General features: G+C 50.3%; 1 protein-coding gene and 1 long non-coding RNA gene across 6 annotated transcripts; one reads left to right on the plus strand and one right to left on the minus strand.

The window, feature by feature from the left end:
* The first annotated feature begins 1,919 nt into the window (after window positions 1-1,919).
* Window positions 1,920-25,327, plus strand: XPC (XPC complex subunit, DNA damage recognition and repair factor). Its single transcript, XM_028479766.2, has 14 exons — window positions 1,920-2,037; window positions 4,312-4,435; window positions 5,301-5,385; window positions 6,886-7,043; window positions 7,320-7,440; window positions 14,744-14,833; window positions 15,663-16,559; window positions 17,760-17,920; window positions 20,405-20,486; window positions 21,441-21,575; window positions 21,689-21,858; window positions 22,398-22,491; window positions 22,999-23,088; window positions 23,797-25,327. The coding sequence occupies exons 3-14, from the start codon at window positions 5,341-5,343 to the stop codon at window positions 24,001-24,003; spliced, it is 2,250 nt and encodes a 749-aa protein (XP_028335567.1). The 5' UTR covers window positions 1,920-2,037; window positions 4,312-4,435; window positions 5,301-5,340; the 3' UTR covers window positions 24,004-25,327.
* LOC114484311 (uncharacterized) lies at window positions 4,445-23,790 on the minus strand. Of its 5 annotated transcripts, none has more exons than XR_003677030.1 (4): window positions 23,644-23,790; window positions 7,825-7,954; window positions 6,633-6,717; window positions 4,445-5,294 (listed from the first exon to the last, which is right to left on the minus strand). It is a non-coding gene; the product is annotated as an uncharacterized lncRNA (long non-coding RNA). The 5 variants fall into 5 exon arrangements; XR_003677032.1 differs by lacking the exon at window positions 23,644-23,790 and adding an exon at window positions 22,937-22,989; XR_003677029.2 differs by lacking the exon at window positions 23,644-23,790 and adding an exon at window positions 17,186-17,807.
* Window positions 25,328-25,500: the final 173 nt, after the last annotated feature.

Consider the following 25,500-nt stretch of genomic DNA (forward strand, 5'->3'; position numbering starts at 1 on the left):
GGACTCTTCCCATCAGGGAGGTGTGACTACGAACACCTGCTCTTTCTGCTTGTCACTGGGATCCGTGGACAAGGTGGCATCTTTAAACTCTTCTAGGGAGAGCTCAGACCACTAGTAAGAGCTGGAAAGAGTCTTGGCAGTTATATAGTTCACCTCCCAAACTTTTCAGATGAGGACGACAGCTTTCAGAAAGTGATTTATTCTTGGTTACACAGCTAGATGGTGGTCAAAACCAGGATGAGACCTAGGTCTTCTGACTCCTGGCCCAGTGCTCTTTATACCACACAAAGACATTTCATACACGAGGCATTTCCCTGACCTTCTGGCCGTGTCCTGTCCTGCTCTCCTCGGTACGCTCCGCTCCTGCCCAGCTGGACTTCCCTCCTTCACTTGAGAGGTGCTCACGCCCTTCCTTCTGCCTGGAACGCTTTCTTCCACCTTCGAGACGCAGAGCAGAAGTCATCTGCTCCACAGTCTTAATTGATTCCTCCCCCTTTTCCTCCTCGGACTTCTTGCTGCATCTCTTAAGAGTGTAACTTATCCTCCTTGTGTTACTTACCTGTGTCCGTGCCATACACCACTGCGAGCTCTCAGACGGCTGCACCCACGCCGGCTCGTTTCTGTATGCCCCGTGGTGGCTAGGGCAGGGCCTTTGACGGCGAATGAACATATTAATATGTGGCAAACAATCAGCACTTGATCATCTGCCTCCTAGGGAAGTTGGGGAGGGGGGAGGAGAGGACAAACAGAGAGGCAGTCGTTTCTTCTTTGTTTCAAAAATAAACCCTCACTCTTAGTGTCAGCTTTTCCAGCAAGGTCCAGTCCTGGCTCAGAAAGTAGGCCAGGACAGGGCAGCTGTAGGAAGGAGCACGGGGAGGCATGTGGACTTTCCACCATCATCCCTCTCTTCTTTTCCCTAAGACTTTTCCTACGAATGCCTCCGAGCTTACCGCTTCCCAGTTGCCTCTCCCCACGTGTTGAATTCTTTCTGCAGAGAAATTCGCAAACAGATAGACCAGGATGTTGCCAGGGAAAGCTCTGGTCCCCCTTTCCCTCTCAGTTAAGAGTTGCCATTTCTGCCACTTTTACTCTAGGGGACATTTTTGTTGCTGTGGTGTAGAGAGGAAGTGGCAGGCTAACAAGGGAGTGTTGATCTTTTTAGAGCTGGAGTCTGGGGCTTGTTACTTTAAATGTCTGTGCTAAAATCTTGGGTCAAATTCTTATTGGATACCACGTGTCCAGTCTTACAAAAGCTGTAAGTAACTCAATTCCCTGAACATATTTTACGTGTGAATTTGCAGAATTTTATTGCATATTAGCAACCGATGACTCTTGAGCCAGTATTTGGCCAGCTCCGTATCTACGTAGTTCTCTCCTTACCCTTCCAGCTGTCCGTGTTCCTTACGACACACCTGTGTTCAGTCACGTCCCCACTTACTTAGAAGTTCAAATTCTACCAACCTCAGTCTCCTATCATCTTATTTCCCAGAGGTGGGGAAAGAATCTTCTGAGTTGGCTCATGGTAGGATCCGCAAATGTGAATTCTCTCCTCCTCTTCCTGGCGTCTGGCTGCACACGTGTGCACACAGACATCGCAGCTTTCGCTTCCGGGACTCGCGTTATTGTTGTGGTTTTTTCTAACTTTCCCTGTATCGTTTACAGACACAGCTGTTGTAGGTTCATCATGTTCCTCGTGTTTTGACAGCACATCTAGTGTGCGACCCATGATCAGAGCACACCTTGATGGGACCCTGAGACCCAGGCTAATGGAGGAAGTGAGGCTCAGAGCTCACACATCATCAACTGATTGCAACAGTTTCTCAGTAAATAGAAGGAGTCCTTAAAGTTGAGTTTAGTTTAAACGTAGCCCTAGGATGTCTGAGCTTTCTTCATCTTCCCTCCTGTGATCTCTACACAGGGACTTCCCGAGTGCCCGCAGGAAGGTGCACCGTCCAGAGAAAGAGGCTGCTGCGGACAGAGGTGGGGGTGAAGGGCACGACGAGGAGGAGAGTGAGGAGGACTGGGAAGAGGTAGAAGGTAAAGTGTCTTCCTCTGTTCTCAGAACTGTTTGATCCTGTTTTCCTGTTTGATTCTGTTTGGAGTCTTGTCACTGCAATCCTGTCCTTTTCTTTTGAAACTAATAAAGACAAAGATAAAGTTGCAGTAGGGGACTTGCTTTTGATGTGAGGACAAACTCATGACCAGGTTAGCAAAGAACGTTGTATATCCTCTTCCTCCGGCGGTGCTCCGGGGAGGGGAGGATGAGCTGGAGAAGCCGCATCACCTCATAAGGAGAGCCCGGGCGTTGCGGGCGTTCACAGCGGGCTCAGAGGCCAGCTGTGCCACTTGTGCAGCTGGGTGAGTGAGTAACTCCAGCTGTCCGAGCTGAGTTTTTCCACCGGTGACAGTCGGTAAACATCGAACACTTACTGTGAGCTGGGCACAGTCTAGGCTCCAGGGTTGTTGTGGGAAAGTGTGATGGGCCTGGTGCATCACATACTCACAATACATCGCCCCTAATGTCACCATCCCTAGCATGACTTTTCTTTCCCAGCTTTTTATTTTGAAAATGTTCAAACCTACAAAAAAATTGAACATGTAGTCCGTGCACCGTTCACCCAGACTCACTCACTTTACCGTTGTGCCATTTGAATGTACCAGCATCTTTCCTTCTGTAAATCTGCATCGTGGAACCACGTGAAAGTCAGTCGCAGACATCCTGACTCTTCACTTGTAAACGCTTCAGCATGCGTCTCCTAAGAGTAAGACATTCTCCTGCATGATGAAATACCGTTATCGCACCTAAATTAAGTCCCTAATGGTTATAAAGCTATCCTTTATAACTGTTTTTTCCTCTCTTTTGTTTTTTTGCTTTTCATAGCACTGGGGTTTGGTTTGGTTTGGTTTGGTTTGGTTTTGGTGGAGTCCTGGCCTCTTCTTTTGTAGAATGTCTCATACTGTGGTTTGTGATGGTGGTAAACTTGTTTGAATGCACCCTGGATTTCTTATAAACTGTAAGGTGAGTCCAAAGACTTAGGTATATTTAGGTGAAACATTTTTTGGCAGGAACACTTCAGAGCTTTGTACTTCACAGTGCGTCCCTTAAGAGGCATCTAATGTCAGGCTGTACCGCCACTGATGCTAAGTTTGACCATGTCTGTGGTACTGCCTGGTTGTGCCAACGTAAAGGTACATTTTCCTTTTGTAATTTACCATCTCTAGTGGGACTCTGATTCTGTGTGAATATCCTGTTCCCCAGTCACTTTCTATGTAATGGTTTCAGCAAGCGTCAGTGATCTCGACTGAATCAAAGATTATTATATTGAGCATTGCAAAGTGATTCTGTCATCTCATGTATATTTATTAGCTGACTTTGATCTGTAAAGAAGGGCTCTGCCTTTTAAGAATTGTATTTATTTATTTTGGGGATCACCATGGACTTAAAAATTCAAATATGTTATCAGTTATCATCATTACACTTTTTGATCTTTGGATTGTCCCACATTTGGCGAGCAGGAGCCCCTTTAAGCTAGCTACCCTACAGAGTCCTTTTGACACGGCTTCCTTAGTTTCTGAGAATGTTTTTGTTCTTTGGCACAATAAGATGTCCCAGGATCTCTCTATACTCTCCTTGCTGCAGACCTGGAATTGGCCTTTCTTCTCTCTCAGAAGCCCTGGTTCACTTTCGTAGGAGCTGGTACATAGAAACCAAGGTCTTGGCACTGGGTATTGTCATTGCCAGTGGGGTGTCATTGCTTCTAGGCCCAGAGCCGCTTTGAAAGGAACTTTGCTAATGAAGTTGACGGTTCAGCGAATTTAATTTATGCCAGCTGGTGTGTATAAGCAGTGTAGCGGAGAAGGAGATGAAGACGCATGCCTTGCCGTGGGTTCAGTACAAGTTTACTGTTGAATCGGGAAGTCGTGCCTCTCTACAAAGCACATTTTTGTGAGCATTACCATAGTGATACAGAGACTAGGAAATTGCTCCCTAAGTCTCTACTAAATCACTCACAGATGAACGTTAGCTCCATGATACCAGGGGTCTGTATCTAATTCACCTCACTATCTCTGTGCCTAAGGTTCTTCCTCTGAGGGCTGTTTCTCTGGGTTCTTGTGCAGGTTAATGAGACAGTTAGATTGTAAGAGCACAGGGCCTGGCATTTCCTAGGAACTCAGGGCATGGTCTCTACGGTTTCCTACCTCACACCCATTCCTCACTTGCTCCATCCCGGCAAAAGCTCGATTTTGTTTGGTACAGTACTTATTATAACGATAATTATTATTATTGATTTAAAAAATTCCTGTTTATAGAAGTTAGTGAGCCCGTGCTGGGTGACGTGGGGGAAAGCGCAGCCTTCTCTACATCTGCTCTGCCCGTGAAGCCCCTGGAGATAGAAATTGAAACACCGGAGCAGGTGAAGGCAAGAGAAAGAAGGTACGATTAAGCACTTGCTTCTAGATTTCTGTCATTTTCATGATTTAGATTTAGATTTAGATTTAGATTTACCATCACCGGCAGCTTCTCCTCAGTGAAAAACACATAGGAGGCCCGGGCTGAGTGTCAGAGTTGTCAGGAGCGTTAGGTGAGAGAGCCCTGGGCTCGCCTTTAGGACCTGAAGGGGACACCTGTGCGTCCTGGCTAGGGCAGGAGGTGTGCCAAGGGCTCTGCAGGTTGCCCGTCATCTTACTCCCTTAGGACAGTGTGCGAACGAGGAGCTGGAGACTCAGAGAGGTTAAGTAGCACTTCAGCTGTGAGTGGATGCGCCACGATCTGCGTCCCTCAGGCTGACCCGGCATTGCCGCTCGTCTCCCCACGTCACTGCGGGGCCTACGGCAGTGCCCACCGTGGTTGGGGGCCCCCGCTCCTCTCCAGGCTCCCCAGGCCCCCTGCAGCCCCTGGCGGCCCGGCCATATGGAGTGCGTCTCCTGGTAGTTAATTGGTTCCTGAGCCCCCCGTATGATGGGCACGTTATTAGGCACGAAGGAGGGAGACAACAGCAGTCAAGGAACCTCAGGTTTTCCTCAAGATGCTTCTGAGGAGCCCGTCAGTCCCGGGGGCGGGACAGTCAGAGGGGACGTCCTGGAGGGCGGGCCCTGAAGCGTGCTTGGGAGGCGGGACGGGCGCAGGTCGAGGGGAGGGAATGTCCTGGGCCAGGGTTCGCGGCTGAGGAGGTGCAGGAACAGCCAGCCTGCGGGTCTGCTGAGTAGCACAGCCTGAGTCATTGCAGCTGAAAGGCGTTGACGGGAGAGCGGGGTCGGGCTTCACCCTTCATTCTCGGATTTTTCAATGTGCACTGCAGTGAAAAGATAAAAACGGAGTTTGAGACATATCTTCGGAGGATGATGAAACGTTTCAATAAGGAAGTCCGTGAGGACACGCACAAGGTACGGCAGGGAAGGAGGAGGGTGGTACGCTGGGGAACTGGGCTTTCCGTCAGCCCTGCCTCTGGGCTTCCACTCACTGTGTGACCTGGTGAGTTTCTGACTCGCTCCTGAAGCGGGGGTGATAACAGTGTCTGCCTGGGAGGATGGGCGTGAGGAGTAAGCAGAGAGCACGTGTGAAGCACGTAGCTCAGCGCCGGGCGGGCAGCAGGGGCTAATGCCGGGCACTCTCCTCCCATCCCTTCTCTCAGCTGTTTATTAACGTTGGTTCTGATCTCAGCTAAAGTTGCCGTGGCTTCTGGCTTCAGCTGGTACTTACTGAACGCACACCGTGCCCTTAGCAAGGTGCTTGGCATTGTGGGGAGAGAGACTTGTATGAAGCTTGTTTGCTACCATTCAGGAGTCTCTGATCTCACACGCGGAACAGGAAAGACATCAAAACAGGGAGACTCGAGACGTAGAACAAGGAAAGAGATCAGCGTGGGCCTCAGTAGCCCAGGAAGGCCTCATTTAGGAGAGAGGATGGGGCGGGTCAGGAGGAAGGATGGCACAGAAAGGCCGAGGGGTGGCCGGGCTGGTAGGACGGCCAGGGGGCCTGCATCTAGGAGGCAGCATGCGCCGGAGGCCCATGGAGAGTGAGGCAAGGGCAGACTCTGGTTTCCCTCGGACCGGCAGCAGGCAGCTAGGGAGAGTGTAGTGATGGGGAGGGTGGAAGGGACACTGCCTGCAGCAGCTGCAGAAGCTGAGAGGTGCAGAGAGCACAGAGTCAGGGTGGCGAGATGAGGGGAGAGCTGGCGTGGCGCCCTCACCCGCCGAGCTGGGTGGCTGGGTTTCTTTTACCTCTTGGTGTTGGAGGTGAAAGAAAGGCAAGGATGACTGTGACTCCAAGATGTGAAGCTTAAGTGAGGGGAGAAGGGCGGACCATGGGCTGAAGCAGGCCGGCTGTAGGCAGGAAGGAAGGGGGACTGACTTGAGGGGAAATGATGCAAAGCTGAGTGGGAGGAGGAGCAGACAGCCGTGTGGTCATTTCAGGAGGCTGGGGAAGGCTGGGCTGGAGCTCAGACGTGGGGACAGGTGTGGGTCTGCGGCGGAGGCGTTACACCCACCGGGGTGGGGTTGAGCTGCAGACGGCCTGTCCCATCCCAGCTCCGACAGCGGCTCTCCCCCACTCCGTTTCCTCCTGATCTTTTTGGAGCAAACACCAGACTTTGTAACATTTCATCCACAAATCCTTCAGGATGTATCAATACCTCTAAAAGATAAGACCTCTTGAGAAAAAGGATGTTCGTATTTTGCAGCTTTGAGATGTGATTGTTTCTTTGAGGGAAGGAGTACCTAGAGAGAAGAGGGGATGAAAGACAGAGTCTTGGGAGATGGCAGTGTTAGTATTTGTACTTTCTTGTATGTAGAAATGACAACAAATATTTCCTGTCCGCAAAGCGTCTTTGAATTTGGCAGCAAAAATCCCACTGGTTTTCAGCCTTCCCTTTTCCCTCTCCCCAGGTTCACCTTCTGTGTCTGCTGGCAAATGGCTTCTATCGAAATAGCATCTGCAACCAGCCAGATCTGCGTGCCATCGGCCTCTCCATCGTCCCAACTCGCTTTACCAAAGTGCCCCCTCAAGACGTGGACATCAGCTACCTGTCACACCTGGCAAAATGGTAGGGCCCTCTGGCCTGTCCTGCAGAGCATAGTGTAGGATTTGTGTCTCAGAGGCTGGGTGCAGGTCAGTTCCACAGACCCTCCTTGAGGGGCTGGGACGGCTCCCCAGGGGGAGGGTCTGAGTTGGGTCTTCAGGAGTTGGCCAGACAGGCTGGGAAGAGAAGCACTGGCAGGCGGGGCTCCCAAGACACCCCGCTCTGTGTTTTGGCTGCAGAAGAACAGAGTTCCTCTTTGCCCTGACCTCTGACGCAAAGGAATGCCTGATTTCTCTCCAGGTTCATTGGAACATTTACAGTTAATGCGGACCTTTCAACCAATGAGCAGGATGGCCTGCAGACGACGCTGGAGAGAAGGTTTGCTATTTACTCTGCGAGAGACAATGAAGAGTTGGTCCACGTGAGTGACTCCCGGCAGCACTGTTTTCATTAGGTCTGGTAGCTGAGGAATATGGCAGTCGTGTGCCACATACCATTCCAGCTGTTATACCTGTATTTCCTTGCTCAGTTCTCAAAATAAAAACAGGTGCTGAAGCTCAGAGAGGCTAAATCACTTTCTTAGGGTCACTCGGTTGGTTAAGCATGGAGACAGGATTGGGCCCACGTGTGAGTTGAGAGCTGCCCTCTCTCCTGTCTCTGACTTGGTGTCCTGGTGTATTAAAACACTTAATTTTTGGTCAGCTGACCTCGAATTGTTTACAGTATTCAAAAATCGTGTTTAAAAGTCCCAAGGAAATGTTTTTTCAAATTGGCTGCTGAAATCCTTAAGAAAGTGTTTCCTTACCTTCCAAGCTGGGTGATGATGCTGGCAGGTGGCTGTGCCGTGAGTAGGGTTCTGTCCAAAAGGAGTCGTGGCGAAGAGTTTGTGTGTAGACAGGCTTTGTCGCATGCTTAAAATACCCTTAGAGAAGGCTCTGTCTCGATAAAACAAAAATAGGTAGAAATGTGGTTTTTTCCCTGGAAGATTTCTGTTGATGCATATACTTGTGTCTGAGCTTCAGGTTCTGTTTAGGGAAAGAGACTTTTTGTATCTTTAGAGACCAAATGACTGGCATCTTTCTTCTTTTCCAATTTGGCTTGAAAAAGTGTGAGTATCTGGACAGTAATTGTGCTGTGATATCACCACCCAGAGAAAAACACTCATATTTCAGTGTCATCCTCCCAGACTTTGTTCCCACGTATATCTGTGCATGTACGTATTTGTTTTGTTTGTGTAGTTTTATTAAGCAAAGAAATAGTTTTTTTTAAAGAAGTAAACAATTCAGTGATACTCGGTGCATTTTCAGTGTTGTGCATCCACCACCTCTATTTCCAGAACACTCTTACTATCCCAGAAGGAGACCCTGTACCTATTTCACAGTCACTCCCATTCTTCCTCCTTTTCCCACCTCCCCAAGTATCCGGCAGCCACCAATTTGCATTCTATCTCTATGGATTTACATATTTGGGATATTCCATATAAAAGAAATCACAATACAGTCAGCGTTCCTTATCTGCAGGTTCCACATTCACGGATTCACCCGACTGCCAATCAGATTTATATCTGCAGTTGGCTGAATCCGCAGATGCAGAACCCGAGGATAGAGGGAGTGCTAACTGTACTCTGTCATTCTGTATAAGGGACTTCAGCATCTGCGGATTTTGGTATCTGGCCGGGTCCTGGAACCAATCCCCACAGATAACCGAGGGATGACTATATATGACCTTTTGTGTCTGGCTTCTTTCACTTAGCATGCTTTCAAGGTTCATTCACGTTTGTAACATGTATCAGAACTTCATTCCTTTTTATGGTGAATAATATTCCATTGTATGGATAGACCACATTTCACTTATCCATTCATCAGTTGATGGGAGTTTAGGTTGTTTTCCATCTTTTGGCTGTTATGAAGAGTACTGCTATAAACATTATGTGTACATATATTTATTTGGGTACTTGTTTTCAGTTCTTTTGGGTATATACCTAGACGTAGAGTTGCTGGGTCATATGGTAATTGTATGCCAAACTGTTTTACATAGCAGCTGCACCATTTTACCTTCTCACCAGCAAAGTACAAGGATTCCAGTTTCTCCAAATCATCAGGAACACTTGTTATTTTCCATTTTTTGGATTATAGTCATCCTAACAGGTGTGAAGTGGTACTCACTGTGGCTTTGGTCTGCATTTTCCCGATGATTAATGATGGGTTAATGTCTTTTCATGTGGGTATCGGCCATTTGTTTATCTTCTTCAGAGAAATGTCTATTCAGGTCCTTTGCCCATTTAAAATTGGGTTCTCTGTCTTTTTGTTACTGAGTTGTAAGAGTTCTTTATATATTTCGGTTACTAGACGCCTTTCAGATATATGCTTTGCAAATATTTTCTCCCATTCTGTAGGTTGTCTTTTCATTTTGTTAATGGTTTCCTTTGTTGTGTAAAGCCTTTTAAGTTTAATTAGGTCCCATTTGTTTATTTTTGCTTTTATTTATTTTGCCTCAGAAGACTGATCCAAGAAAATATTGCTACAGTTTATGTCAGAGTGTCCTGCCTATGTTCTCTTCTAGGAGTTTTATAGTTTCAGATCTTACATTTAGGTCTTTAAGCCATTTTGAATTCTTGTATGTGGTGTGAGGTAATGTTCTAATCTCATTGTTTTACATGTAGCTGTCCAGTTATCTCAGCAACACTTGTTGAAGAAACTGTCTTTTCTCCATTGTATATTCTTGCCTCCTTTGTCATAGATTAGCTGACCATAAGTGTGTGGGTTTATTCCTGGGCTCTTTATTCTGTTCCTTTGATCTATATGTCTGTTTTTATGCCAACACCACACTCTTTTGTTTACTATAGCTTTGTAGTACAGTATAAAGTTTGGAAAGGTTATGCCTCCAGCTTTGTTCTTTTTCCTCAGGGTTGCTTTGGCAGTTCTGGGTCTTTTGTGGTTCCATATAAGTTTTAGGATTATTTATTCTAGTTCTGTGAAAAATGTCATGGGTATTTTGATAGGGATTGCAGTAAATCTCTAGGTTGCTTTGGGTAGTATGTTCATGTTAACAATATTAATTCTTCTAATCCAAGAGCATGGGATATCTTTCCATTTCTTTGAATCATCTTCAGTTCCCTTAATCAGTGTTTTATGGTTTTTAGCATATAGATCTTTTTACTTCCTTGGTTAAGTTTATTGTTAGGTTTCGTGTTTTGTGTTTTTTGTTGGGGGGGGATGCAATTTTAAACAGGATTGCTTTTTTTTTTTTTTTTTTTTTTTTTTTGGCGGTACGCGGGCCTCTCACTGTTGTGGCTTCTCCTGTTGTGAAGCACAGGCTCCGGACGCGCAGGCTCAGCGGCCATGGCTCACGGGCCTAGCCGCTCCGCGGCATGCGGGATCCTCCCGGACCGGGGCACGAACCCGTGTCCCCTGCATCGGCAGGCAGATTCTCAACCGCTGCGCCACCAGGGAAGCCCCAGGATTGCTTTTTTTTACTTTCTCTGTCTGATATTTCATTGTTAGTGTATAGAAACACAGTAAATTTCCGTATATTAATCTTACGTCCTGCTGCCTTGCTGAATTCATTAGGTCTAATAGTTTTTATGTGGAAACTTTAGGGTTCTCTACATAGAATATCATGTCATCTGCAAATAGTGATAGTTTTACCTTTTCCCTTCCAATTTGGATGCCTTTTATTTCTTTTTCTTGTCTGATTGCTGTAGCTAGGACTTCCAATATTATGTTAAATAGAAGCAGCGAGGGTGGACATCCCTGTCTACTTCCTGAATTTATTGGGAAAGCTTTCAGTTTTTCACTGTATTATGTTGGCTGTGGATTTGACATAGTCGGCTTTTGTCATGTTGAGTTGTGTCCCCTCTGTACCCACTTTGGTGAGAGTTTTTATCATGAATCGTTGTTGAATTTTGTCAAATGCCTTTTCTGCATTTATTGAGATGATCATGTGATTTTTATCTATTTTGTTAATGTGGTGTATCACATTGATTGATTTACATATTTTGAACCATCCTTGCAACCCTGGAGTGAATCCAACTTGAGTGTGGTATCCTTAGTATGTATCGTTGGATTCAGTTTGCTAATACTTTGTTGAGGATTTTTGCATCTATAGTCATCAAAGATTTGGGGTTGTAATTTTCTTTTCTTGTAGTGTCTTTGTCTGGTTTTGGTATCAGGGTAATGGTGGTTTCATAGTATGAATTTCAGACTGTGCCCTCCTCTTCATTTTTTTGGAATAGTTTGAGAAGGATAGATTTAAGTTTTTGTTTTTGTCTTTTTGTATGTTTGGTAGAATTTCCTAGTGAAGCTCTCTGGCCCTGGACTTTTGTTTGCAGGGAGTTTTTTAAATTATAGATTGTATTTCACTTCTAGTGAACGGTCTGTTCAAATTGTCTGTTTCTTCTTGACTCAGTTTTGGCAGGCTGTATGTTTCTAGAAACTTGTTCACTTGTTCTAGGTTGTCCAGTTTGTTGGCATATAACTGTTTGTATTCTTTCATGATTTTTTGTTTTTCTGTGGTTTCAGTTGTTTCTCCTCTTTTATTTCTTATTTTGTTTATTTGGGTCCTCTTTTCTTGGTGAGCCTCGCTAGAGGTTTATCAGTTTGGTTTATCTTAAAAACAGAAACAAAATCAGCTCTTGGTTTTATTGATCTCTTCTGTTGCTTTTTTGATGTCTTTTATTTCCTCTCTGATCTTTATTATTTCCTTCCTTCTGCTGACTTTGGGTTTTGTTTGTCCTTCTTTTTCTCATTCTTTTAGGTGGTAGGTTATCTTGTCTGAGATTTTTCTTGTTTTTGTGGAAGGCCTGTATTGCTGTGCGCTTCCCTCCTAGAACTGCTTTTGCTGCAGTTAGATTTTGTAAGATTTATAGATTTTGTAAGATCGTGTTTCTATTTTCCTTTGTCTCAAGATATTTCTGATCTCCTCTTTGATTTCATCATCAACCCATTTGCTTTTTAGTAGCATGTTGTTTAGTCTCCATGTGTTTGTTCTTTTCCTGTTTTCCTTTCTGTGGTTGATTTCTAGTTTCTTACCCTTGTGGTGAGAAAAGATGCTTGAAAATATTTCTGTCCTCTTAAACTTGTTGAGGCTTGTTTTGTGACCTAGTATATGTCTATCCGTGAGACTGTTCCACGCTGGCTTGAAAAGAATGTGTATTTGGTGTTTTTCTTATTTAGTGTCCTGTAGATATCTGTTAAGTACAGTTGGTCCATTGTGTCATTTAGGACCTCTGTCGCGTTACTGATTTTCTGTCTGGATGATCCGTTCATTGATGTAGGTGGGATGTTATAGTCCTCTATTATTATTGTATTCCTGTGAATTTCTCCTTTTACGTCTGTTAATATTTGCTTTATATATTTAGGTGCTCCTGTATTGGAAGCGTGTATGTTAACAAGTGTAATACGCTGTTGTATTGATGCCTTTATTGTTATGTAATATCCTTCTTTGTCTTTCTTTATGGTCTTTGTTTTGAAGTCTACTTTGTCTTTTGTTAAGTATTGCTATGCCCGCTTGCTTGATGTTTCCATTTGCATGAAATATCTTTTTCCATACTTACACTTTCAGTCTGTGTGTGTCTTTCGCCATGAAGCGAGTCTCTTGGGGCAGCATGTTGTAGGTTCTACATAAAATTCACTGCTTAGCTGCTGCACGTTGTTGAGGCGCCACGTGCGGCATGCGCTGGGACTGTCTTCCCAGCGTGCACCGTGGCCCTTGTGTGTGCAGTGACGGGAGTCTTCACAGTCCCATCTGGATCACATCCCAGCCACCCCATCTGCCTCTGCGCAGCTAGACCCAGTCTCTGCACTGATCTCATGCCAGGCCGTGGTGTGGAGTGAGCGGGGCCAGGGCATTCACCCCTTTGAATTGGGAAGTGCGGGGAGGCGGCCGCCACCAGTGCAGGTCTCTCTGTCCTGGTTGTTAGCAAGCCAGCCCGCGTGCTCCTCCTGAGTAGAGTCTAGGCTTCTTCAGCCCTCCTGTCTGTCTCAGTGGGCTTCCCAGCGGGAAGGGGACTCCCTAGGGCAAGCGGACACCTTCTCTTCCTGACAGATCCCTCCCAGGAGTGCCGGTCTCAACCTGGTACCTTTCTTTTTTCCATCCTACCCGATTACGTGGAGGTCTTTCTTGCAGCTTTGGTTATGGGGGATCTTCTGTGAGTTTCCAGTTAGTTTTCTCTGGGAGTTGTTGCTCGTGTAGATGTGTTTTTGGTGTGTTTGTGGGGGGAGGTGAGCTCCACGTCCTCATACTCTGCTGTCTTGATCCCCATCTGTTGGGAGGGCTTGATTTTTGACTTAGTCTCTCGTTACAGGTCTCTTCAGAGTCTCTATTTTCTCTTGAGTTAGTTTTGGTAATTTGTATGCTTCTAGGATTCGTCCTTTTCACTTGGGTCACCTTGTATTTAGTGTAGGGATCATAGTCTTGTAACTTAAATGTTTTCTTCAGTGACGTACTTGTGAAAGGTGGTGACCACGCATCTTTGTGAGGCACAAGGTCGCTTCCAGAGCGCTGTCGTGTACCTGACCTTATCCAGCCCTCCCTGTGGTCTTGTGAGGAGGACAAGGTGGGGATGTTCCGGATGGAGGTTCTAGGTTTAAACCATCATTCAGCCGCCCGCTGGTGCTCGGTCTCCCTGCCTTTTACACCCGTGCCCCTGCGCCACCCACACACTGAGAAAGCGAGGAGCCAACCAACACTCATACGGTGTTCACTGTGCCAGTTAACAGTGTGTCGTCAACCACACTGTTGGGATGAGTTCTGTTTTCCACGTTTTCCCACTCATGCCCTTTTCCTGTCCCAGGATGCAGTCCAGGCATTAGTGATCTTGTCGCCCCAGCGCCCCATCCCCTCCAGGCCGTGACAGTGTCCCAGTCCTCCTGGACACTCCTGAGGAGTGCTGCTTAGGAATTTTGTAGAGTTCCTCAATTTGGGTTTCTTTGATGTTTTCTCATCCCCTCTGTTTTTAACTCCAGAAGAAACAAGGCAAAAGTAGTTATTTTTTTCAATATAACTGGCTTTTCACAGAAAACCTGCCTTCCTGTTTCTGACTTTTGCTTTTGCTTTCCGAGGAGGGAAAATGACTGTAGTGATTCATGAGGACGCCGGGACCCTGAGGTCTGTGTGGGAAGATCTTGCTCACGTGCTGTCCCACTCTTGTTGTTTTGGAGGTTAATTCCCATGAGGAGGCTCCCATCCTTCCCAGTTCACAGAATTTTTAGAGCTGCAGCCTCTGGTTGAAAGATTCGCTCTGGGGAGGCTGAGTGCACGGGAGGGATTCTCGGGCCTGATGATGATGTCTTTTCTCTCAAAGTGGTATTTTGCTTTATTGTTTTATCACAAACACAACACATGTTGAAAACAGAACCATCAGAAGATAGGTAAGCCCGAAAAAAAAAACAAACACCTATAAACACCCATAACCCAATATATAGATGCTTTTCCAAATATACATACATGTTTATGTCTGGACACGATTTTTTCTTACAAAAATTAACATAACTCATTGAAAAACAAACATTTATTTTCCTTTAATATATGGTTACCTTTCCCCATTTTTCTACAAAGATAAATCTCTACAGCATCATTTTAATAGTGTTGAGGGTTCCAGGCTCCTACTGTTAGACAATTTGGTTGTTTCCGTTTTATAAGCAGGCACCACAACAAACAGCATGGAATTATGCAAATCCTTAACTCTTTCCTGAGGATAAGCACGTTGTTCTTTTTCATTATAGATATTTTTACTGATTCTCCGGGCCCTGCATCTCCCTACCCGACTCGTACTGTCTCTAAAGCCGATTCCTCTGAAGTTATCAGCAGCGAAGGTGAGGTTCCCGGGGCTGCCAGAGAAAAGAGTAGCTGGTCAGGGAGGAGTGAGAAATTATGAGACTTAAAGCAAACAGATCTGCTCATTAGACGATTTTTAAAAATCAGTCTTTGTGGAGCAGGGTTCCTCTGAGCCTGCCTGGCACAGGCCCTGTGCTGGGAAGACTGGGCGCCTGGGTGGGTATCTAGCAGCCGGGCTTTGCGTGTGCAGAGGGGCCTTCGAGAGCCTGGGCTCCTTCTTGCTCTGGTTTCTGTTCTGTAAATGGCAGAATAAAAAGGTACTGGTCATCCTCAGTGGTGAGGAGAGAGGACGGTGAGGACTCAGAACTCTGCCGTCATCCAAGGAGGCTGAACACTGTGCTCCTTGGGGTGCTGGCGTTGTCCGAAATTCGGTCCAGAAGTCAAGTTTAATAATTTCTGATTTCTTAATGCTGTGACTTTGTTTGCAAAATGCCTTATGTGCAAGGTGAGTACTATTGCTGAGGAAACTGAGACTCAGAGGTTATGTAATTTATCCTAATCACATTAAAAATGAGAAAGCAGAAGTGGAGTTTGAACCCGGATTTGTCTGTTTCCACATCCTGTGCTCTTTTCCCTCTGCTACACTTTGTATTGAAAAGAATTAGAATGTGGCCTTATTTAAGGTGCTGCAGAATTTAGTGACTGCTTTCTTACAACCCTGGAGGGCAGCCGGCCTGTCACTGTCTGAGCCTGGAACGTCTTGTGTACGCTGGTGTTCCAGTGTGACTTAGCCCCGTTAGATGCCAGAGTCTTTATTGTATCATTAGCCAAAAAAAAAAACCGCGGAAATTTCTTACTCTGTTTAAGGGAAAGAAACCTTCCAAGGAGAGATCCACAGAGGGTCCTGGAGGCTCCTCAGAAACTTCCAGCCAAGTTCCTGGAAAGCCAAGCAAACCAGAGACCAGCAGAGGAAGCAGACGAGAGGACACGTCTTCTGAGGGCACTGGCAGTGCACGTGCCAAAGGGAAGGGGAGCAAGGCGGCTGCCGTCAGGAAGAAGCGGAGCGAGCCCTCCTCCAGCAGGGAAGAAGAGGGCAAGGCCGGGGGGCAGACGGAGGGGACCCAGAGGCGTTCGCGGGGCCGGGAGCGGCGAGCGGCCGCCAGGGTGTCTTACAGAGAGGAGAGTGGGAGTGACAAGGCCAGCAGCGGCTCTGACTTTGAGCTCTCCAGCTCGGACAGCCATCGCCCATCCGACGAGGATTCTGAGCCAGGCCTTCCAAGGCAGAGGAGGGCCACTGCCCCTCAGAGTATGAAGGTGGGGTGCAAGAGGGAGTCCAGGTCCCAGCGTGGAAGCCACCGTCAGCCCCCTGGCTTTCCAGAAGCATCTGTAAGCGCGTCCGGCAGTAAGCGTAAGAGAGGCAAGCACAGGATGCCCGTGGATGGTGAGGAGGCAGACGGCCGGAGAGCAGCTGGTGTGGACCAGTGGCTGGAGGTGTTCTCTGAGCGGGAGGAGAAGTGGGTGTGCGTGGACTGTGTGCACGGGGTAGTGGGCCAGCCCCTGACCTGCTACCAGTACGCCACCAAGCCTGTGACCTACATCGTGGGCATCGACGGCGACGGCTGGTTGCGCGACGTCACACAGAGGTACGACCCTGCCTGGATGACGGCGACCCGAAAGTGCCGGGTTGATGCTGCGTGGTGGGCCGAGGCCCTGCGACCCTACCGGAGCCCGCTGGTGGAGAGGGAGCAGAGGGAGGACCAGGAGGTGAGGCCTTGCGCACGCGCACCTGCTGGGTGCCCAGCCCCGCGTTGGATGTTCACCTCGATTAATTACCACAGCGACGGTACAAAGCTGGGGTTATCGCAGCCTTAATTTTACCAGTTAATCATTTAGAATCTGAGAGATGAGCCAACCTGGTATTTGAACCCAGGTTGCTCTGGCTTCAAAGCCTGTGTACTTTCAGTTATTGCCCATTATAAATTTGGAGCTTTAAGTCAGGTAAGTAGTCCTGAGTGAAAGAGGAAAACACGCAGTAATATAATCGGTCCCCCTTCTCAGCGTGCACACGCGCAGAGGTGTGCACGCCAGCCCCCCTGCCCCGACCCAGAACACTCAGCTCCCAGGAGGAGGGCTGAGGAGATGGCTTGTCTGTTGAGGGGCGCCCTGGGGGGCGGCTTCAGGAGCAGCAGCGCGTCCCTGAGCCGTGGGACAGCCGCGGGCCCGGAAGAGGGCCCGGGGCGTGTGCAGGGCCGCCCGCAGGGTGGGCAGCCTTGCTGGAGAATTATTCCCAGTTCCCCAGGTCCGGGAGTCGTCCCTGTGCACTGCATGGCTCGGGGTGTGGCTCAGAGGTGACGGGGTGTGGGAGTCGTGCAGAGCGTGTTGTGACTGACCTAGTTCAAGGGCTTGTCGTGCAGGCTGGCCAAGCGGCGTCCCTCCTGCCCCCCACTTGCCGCTCCTCCCTCGTCTGTCGGGGTTGGAAGAGATGCTGCGGGGAAGTGCAGGAGACCTGGTGAGGGGGATGCAGGTGGGAGCAGCGGGGTGGCCTGCGAGGAGCTGGCCTCCTTGAGGCAGCGGGGAGAACAGGTGTTGATCGTAGTGGACGGAGAAGGTGTGAGCGCTCATTCTGGTTTCCGGGGGAGCCGAGCCACTGAACCCGTGTCACAGAATTGTGCTGTCACTTGAGGTGAGGCCTCCTTCCGAGGAAGGCTCTGCTCGGGCCGGCCGAGGTGTCAGAGGGCAGGGATGACTTTTCCGTTGCTGCGAGCTGCAGGATTACCGGCCCCTGCGGAGCTTCCGAGGCACCTGAACCCGTGGGACGCAACGCCAGGTCACAGCGTGGTGCGGCGGCCCTGGGGCCCCGAAAGCCCCACGGCACCGTCAGTTACCTGGGCAATGTCGGGGGTCGCCGCCAGCCTCCCTCCCTCTCCGAGCGCCATGCCCAACGTCGTCTCTCGGCCTCTGCAGTTTCAGGCGAGGCACCTGGACCAACCTCTGCCCACCGTCATAGGCACGTACAAGAACCACCCTCTGTACGCCCTCAAGAGGCACCTCCTCAAGTACGAGGCCATCTACCCTGAGACGGCCGCCATCCTCGGGTACTGCCGCGGAGAGGCTGTCTACTCCAGGTGAGGAGACGCCCGGCGGCCCGGGATTAGCAGCCTTCGCCGGGCTGGGGTTCGAGCTTCACGGTGTGCACGTGCCGTTTGTGGGCGGGGGGCATGGCGGAGAGGTTGTGCCTGGAAATGAAAACCACGGGTATTAAAATATCAGCAGGGGGAGAAAAGTTATGGGGGGAAAGATACGTAGGACAGATAAGGTTTATATGGGGCAGTAAGAAAACACACCCCCAAAACAAGTCAAAAAACATGCAAAAGGAAGGAATAAAGGATTTGATAATGAAACTTAAAATGAGCGGATATTTTAATGGGGACAGAGTTTCAGTTTGGGAAGAGGAGAAAGTTCTGGAGATGATGGTGGTGCACGATTACATAACCGTGTGAATGTACTTGATGCCACTGAGCTGTAGACTCGGAAAATGGTTCAGAGGGTAAATTTTATCTTATGCGTGTTTTTTTCCACAGTAAAAAGAAATTGCCAAAGAAGGGGGGGAGGGGAACAGCATAGAAAATAAACATATATACAAAGTTAAAACTGAGAAAAAAATCTAATAACAAACTTAAGGTGAGTCAGAATTAACAATGGAAGTAGAAATTTAAGAAATGTTAATAGAAAATAAAAGAGATTTTTAGAAACTCTGACATGCAGGAGCACAAAATAGAGGATGTTCTTAATAAACGGGAAAAGACAGACAGAAGAGGAAACTTAGGGAAACTCACAGGAGTAGGTGGCTCAACTCCTCTGCCCGAGAGCTACTTCCTGCAGCTCAGCCCCAGGGGAGTCATCCCCGACCCTCCAGTGAGGGTCACTGTGGGAGCTTTCTGTCCCCTGGCTGGTCAGGGGCCCAGCTGCCGGCAGTCAGCGTCCAGGGCCTGGCGACCGCAATGGAGGATACAGCACAGGTGTCCTCACATGCAGGGGACAGACATCTGGTGGGAAGGGGGTCCCTGCCTGGAGAAGGTTTTAGAGGCAGACTTTTTTTGTTTTTAATGTAGTAAAATATACAGAACAGAATTTACCATTTAACCGTTTTAAGTGTCCAGTAGTACTAAGTACATTCACGCTGTTGTGCAGCCATCACCACCATCTCCCGAACTTCTCTGTCTTCCCAAACTGTCCCCATCAACACTAACCCCCCCCTCCCCCCACCCAGGCCCTGGTAACCACCCTCTACTTTGTCTCTATGAATCTGACTCCTCCAGGCACCTCACAGAAGTGGATCCTACAGCATTTGTCCTTTTGTAACTGGCATCCATTGATGGACACTTGCGTTGCTTCCCCTTTTGGCTGTTGTGTTTAGTGCTGCTATGAACGTGGGTGCACAGACATCTCTTGAGACCCTGCTTTCAGTCCTTTTGGATGTATATGCCCAGAAGTAGGATTTCTGCATCACATGGTGATTCTGTTTAACTTTGTGAAGAACCTCCGCACTGTTTTCTGCAGTGGCTGCATCATTTTACGTCCCCCAGCAGAGCATGAAGGTCCCAGTGTCTCTACATTCTCGCCAGTTCTTGTTTTCTGTTTCTTGAGTAGTGTCCTGATAGATGTAAAGTGGTTAGAAGCTGAGATTTATTCTGAACGGGCTGTCTGTGCCCACTTCCGTCTGCTGTCCCTGTGAATGCCCAGACGATGCCCACCTGCATGCCCCTTCTCCGCTCCTACCAGGAGACCACGACCGTGACGGTCGCTCCTTCAGGCAGAGGTGTGCCCCTGCGGGGGGCACGCGTGTGGAGGCCTTGGCTCTGGTCCCCCCAGCAGCTTGTGAGGCAGGGAGGCAGCGCTCACCGTTCCTGATGGATCGGGGGTCACCCCGCTAGGAAGGGGCACAGAGGAGGTGTGACCCTGTCCGGTGTGCTGTGCTGGACGTCAGCCTCAGACCGGGGGCAGGCGAAGGGCCGGATGTCCGCACCAGAGGGAGCTTAGTGCCCTTGCTCCTTGGAGCCCCGCTGAATTCAGGGCGGGCCTTGCTGAAGGCTCAGCAGGAAGCAGCTGGAATGTGAGGCGGGGTGTGGCTCTAAGCTCTGGAAGGAGAGCGAAGCCAGAGCCAGGTGGAACCGATTGTTCTGTGTGCGTTCATCCTAACCTGTGTACTTTTGTCAGCTCACTGTAGTCTCCATGTTGTCATCTTCTGGCTTCCCCACCCATTCTCGGGACACTCGTCCCTCCCTCCCTCTCTCTGGTTTTCAGGAGCAGACCAGACCCTGGGTGAGGGCTTGCATCTGTGCTGCTGGGCCCTTCCAGCGGGAGGAGGGTGAAGGCACCACGGGAGGCCATTTAGTTTGGGATTTGTGAGTGGATGCATCCCCCCGCGAGACAGCAGGCGCCTGTTAACCGTGGGCCTGACGTGGGCCCCTGGTGCCCCGGGAGACGCTCCAGGGCCGAGCTCCCCCTTCTCCTGGGGCGCCAGAGGAGGCAGCCGGGCCCTGCGGGCTACTGGGCGCGGGGTGCTTCGGTGGGCGTGAACCCTGTCTTGTCTCCTGTTGGCTCCTTAGGGACTGCGTGCACACCCTGCACTCGAGGGACACGTGGCTGAAACAGGCCCGAGTGGTGAGGCTTGGAGAAGTGCCCTACAAGGTAACGGCCACGGGGCTGGGGGCTGCCGCACACGCGTGGGGACAGATTGTTCTGGCTTGAGGATCACAGGAGAAGAGCATCTTCACTGAGGACTTAGTAAGAGATGGGCCTTCCCGAGCACACAGGAAATCTAGGCCAGCAAGCAGCCCTCCAAGCCCCAGTGCTGTGGGTCAGAACCTTGGCCTTGTGGGTCAGAACCGTGTCACCCATTTGTTCTGAGAGGCCCACCCGCCCTCACTGTCCCTTCGTTTTGCATGTATGTGATCTTTGCTGAGTCTCACAGGAGTTAGCATCAGGATGCCCGTTGTACAGATGAGAAAACAGGAGCTCAGAAAGGGAAACTTGTCCAAGGCCTGAGCTAGTGAGTTGGCAGCGTGCAGCCCAAATGCCTCGTTCCCTGTCCGGCCGGTCAGCTGCCCACAGACGCATGAAGCGAGCGCAGACCGCACAGGCTGTCACGGGACACAGGGGCCCGCTTCAGCCGGCGGAGGACAGTGGCCAGTCATGAGACACAGTCGCTTTTCTTTGTCGGATCCCTGGGAGGAGCCCTTCGCGTTGTGAGACCCAGGGAGCTGGGCCGGGGTGCAGGGGCCTCTGGTTGGTGGGAAGGGGCTGCGGCACGGGGAGCCGGTCGCTGCCAGAAGCAGGCCCCGTCACTCACCGGCCACAGGAACATCTCTGAGTCCCAATTTCCCCTTCAGGGATGGACACCGCACACAGCATAGCTGTTCAAGACACAGGCTCTGGCCTCTACAAGCTGTGTGACTGTAGGTGAATTGTTTACACCTCCTAGGCTGCTATAGGATGGAGGCGATAATAGACTCTACCTCCTGGGTTTGTTGAGAAGATGAAGTAATCAATACACAGAAGCGCTGAGAACAGTGCCCGGTGTACAGTGAACGCTCAGTAAGTGGTCGCCTTTGTTATAAACCGTGGCTGTCCCCTCCGGTGTAGGTTGTAAAAGGCTATTCCAACCGGGCCCGGAGAGCCCGCCTGGCTGAGCCGCAGCTGCAGGACTACAATGACCTGGGCCTGTTTGGCAAGTGGCAGACCGAGGAGTACCAGCCGCCGGTGGCCGTGGACGGGAAGGTAAGGGCCGCGCTCAGTGGTACCAGGCCACCTGGTAGGTAAGGGCCGGGCTCAGTCGGTACCAGGCCACCTCCCTCTGCGGCCAGCCGGACCCGGTGTGCCACCCTCCGCAGGTCCCCCGGAACGAATTTGGGAACGTGTACCTCTTCCTGCCCGGCATGATGCCTGTCGGCTGCGTCCAGCTGAACCTGCCCAACTTGCACCGCGTGGCCCGAAAGCTGAACATTGACTGTGCCCAGGCTGTTACGGGCTTCGATTTCCACAAAGGCTACTCCCATCCCGTGTGCGTGAGGGGCCTCCCGTGGAGGCCAGAGGGGCGGGGGGAGGTTATGGAGAAGGGGCGGGAGGTGGGTGTGGGGCTGGCGGGGGTTGAGGCCCAGTGGCTCTTATTTTCAAGGTTTTACTCTGGATTTGCAAAATCAGCCTTAACCCTCCATGTTTTATACGTTTACTCTGGCTTCCAACCAGAGGCTACAAAACCAGTGAAAGCTGCGAATCCAGCATCCTAACGGTGTGGATTAACTGGGGGTGGTCAGGGTGACTGAGTAGGGTCAGCGTCCTTCCTGGTTGGTGACCTCCGTCCTGCCCTGCGGTGGGGGTGGGGAGGGGCTAGGGAAGAGGACACACCCTGGGGTCCACGGGCCTGCCTTCTGCACGGGTGGTGTCTGCCAGCAGCTGTGGCCGGGACTGTGGACTGCTTGACCCTGGAAGTACTTCAGGGCCCCAAGTGCTTAGGAGCAGCCCACTGTCCCCCGCAGAGGGGAGCGGAGAGGCCAGAGCAGGCCCAGACTCGAGAGAGACCATCTGCGTTGGTCCCCACAGAACCGATGGCTACATAGTCTGTGAGGAGTATAAAGATGTGCTCCTGACCGCCTGGGAGAACGAGCAGGCGCTCATTGAGAAGAAGGAGAAGGAGGTGAGCAGGCAGGCCCGGGAGGGGCTAGGACGGGGAAGCAGAAAGGCGGGGAGCGCACACAGCGGAGCTGGTGTTCCTCCAGCCTCCCTCGCGCCACGTGTAAGAGGAGGGGAGAGTCTGGGCTCAGCCCTCTTTCTGGCTCGCTCTTCCTGGGAGGCACCGGGGAGGCAGCACCGAGCAACGACCTGCCTGCCCCTCAGAGCCCTGTCTCTGTCCACTGTCTGCCTGGATCCGGGCTCCGGGGCCCGCTAGCCCTGCTGCCGACACCCGCCTCTGTTAAAGGGAGCTGCCCGTGGTCCAGGTCCTGGACCCCCTCCTCCACTAAAAACACTTCAGAGTTGGTAACAATTAAGAAGAGGTTTTTGGTTTTGGTGACTTTCGAGTGTAGCACTTAATGAATCTCACACCTGGCATGGTTGAGAAACTATTTTACCTGAAGCATTACCTGTATCTTTATGTTCCTGAAACGGCAGTGCACGGTGTTTTCCATTCTGTTTGCTTTTGCAGAAAAGGGAGAAGCGGGCTCTGGGGAACTGGAAGCTGCTGGTCAAAGGGCTGCTCATCCGGGAGCGGCTGAGGCTTCGCTACGGGGCTCAGGTCAGGGTGGTCCTTGGAGGACACACCAGGTTTGGGGGGGAGGGTAGGGAACCAGGGGCCAATTCTGCTCAGAGATCAAGTCAGCTTTATTCCGGTGCCACAGACCTGTGTCTCCCAGGCCCTGCGTCCTGTCCACGTTGAGAAAGGTGTCCTGCAGTCAGGCCTCGGCTGCTCTGCCCGCCCCGCCCTGTCTGCATGAGAGGGTGCCCGCTATGGGTTGGATCTGGTGCTAAGCCCACTCGGGGGTGGGTGGGTGGGGGGACAGGTGTCTGCATCTCCTGGCCTTGTGCTGCCCCTGGGGCTGTGACCACCCCCAGGCCCACAGGTGCTCATTCGGGCCCCTCCTGCAGCCCCTGCGGGCTCCCATGGGGGCACAGAGGCCCCCCGGACACAGCCATGTCGAGTGGTCAGAGACACACAGACACGCTCTGGGGGCAGCTGCGACCCCCCCACGCACGCCTCCCCAGCCCGTCCTCGCAGCAGCAGGCACCGAGCGCTGGGGCTGTGCATTCGTGCACTTGTTCTGTTCAGAAACGAGGAAGAAAACGCAGTTACCTCCTGGATTGCTCGTAGCTCCTCGAGGGCAGTTTCGTGTGCACAGCAAGCGCTCTAGGACCTGCTGGGCTGAGCCCTGTCCTCCGGGTCACGGCTCGGCGCTGTTGGGGCGTCGCTGCCTCTTGACAAGGCTTCCTCCACTGTCCCCCCCAGAGCGAGGAAGCCGCTCCCCACGCAGACGCAGGAGGAGGACTCTCTTCAGACGAGGAGGAGGGGACCAGCTCTCCAGCAGAAGTGGCCAGGATCCTGGCGGCCTCCTGGCCCCAGAACCGAGAGGTAGAGGAGAAGCGGAAGTGCCCCCGGAAGAGCAGGAGGGAGAAGGAGGCAGCTTCTCACCTGTTCCCGTTTGAGAAGCTGTGATGTGAGCGGTCACCTCCTCGGTGGCTCAGCCGTGCCCCAGACCTTGCTCCCGGATAGATCCCTCCTGCGTCTGACACTCGTGCTGTTGCAGACTCGGGCCCCTTCTCTGCAGGCCCCTCGTTGCCCTCAGTCAGGTCCCTGACGCTGCCTGACGCTGCCTGACGCTCTGGGGGGAGAGCAGGTCAGTGCAGGCCGTCTCAGGGTGACACGGCCGGACCTACTTTCCCAGGTAACACTTCGTGGTGGCAGAACACTAGAACAAAGAGCTAAAGTCAGGAAAGAAAAGGAAAAACGATGAGAATTAAAGAAATGTCAGGAAGAGTGGATCATTGTTAAACTAGATTTTATTCATTACTGGATACATTTATAAAGCCCTATGCACTGTAGATATTTAGGAGAAATAACTTTTATAACATTTTGAGGAAAAAAATAAAGCATTTCTCTACAAAGACGTGACTCTACATTTTCTTTCAGATTTTACATCATATAAGAACACTTGGATGACAGTGATTTGTATACAGGTTGTGACTACATTAAAGATCCACAGGCTGGGAACTTACCATTACACACATGGAATTTTTTTCTTTCTATGTTTAATCCAGGAGATATGACTTACTTAATCTTTGACAGGAGCCATTAAAAATTTGAGTCAGTTTTATCCAAGGGAAACAAACAAAACACTTGGGGTGTGACTCATGCAGCAAGAACTGGCAGGCAGGCTCCTGTTGTGAAACACATGGGGGTTGCCATGGAAACTGCCTGGTCTGGCACTTCCTGCACCAGAGCTGGCTCTCACCCTCCTAGAAGTGAGCACCTTGTTTTTTGGGAGTTGAGTCAAGAGCACTGCCCCGTCTCTCTGCAGGAATAACTGGTTCTTCAGGCAGATGGCAGCTCCTAGGATGCATCTTGGAAATGGAGTGAAACTCAGGTTTTGAAAAGTTACCACTCACCTGCTTCAAATCCTGTAACAAGGGAAGAGAAATTCAAATTGCAGGGTGGACACTTCGCGGCCGCCCACTTCTTCAGGCGCTCGTGGGCTTTAAATCTCACTCCGTAGAGAGGCACTGTCCCCGTGTCACAGATGAGGAAGCTGAGGCTCAGGTCACTGCCATGCCTAGCGTCACACAGCTCATCAGCCGCAGATGCGGGATGCCTTTTGTGCCGGGTCCCGCCGGCTCCCTCCCACCTCTGAGAACGATCTGAAGACCGGCAAAGGTGGGAGCCGCTCTTAAGTAAGTCCACACAAACCAGAGTAGGTTTCTAAGTGCTAGAGATATTGAGGTGCCTTCTCAAAAGAATTGAAACCAATTTTAACCACTGAAAGCAATGTAGAACCTAAGTTCCAAAAATTCATAGGATTCTTAATAAATTCTATGGCTGAATTCTTCAGACAGAAATTTCAGACAGAATACAAAAAAAAAAGGGATGATGGCAAGTTCCTGTATCAAAAGATATTTAGCATTTTATTTTGAATTTTTATCAAAATTACAAAGATAA

Source organism: Physeter macrocephalus, chromosome 18 (genome assembly GCF_002837175.3).
Source record: "Physeter macrocephalus isolate SW-GA chromosome 18, ASM283717v5, whole genome shotgun sequence".
Taxonomy (NCBI): domain Eukaryota; kingdom Metazoa; phylum Chordata; class Mammalia; order Artiodactyla; family Physeteridae; genus Physeter; species Physeter macrocephalus.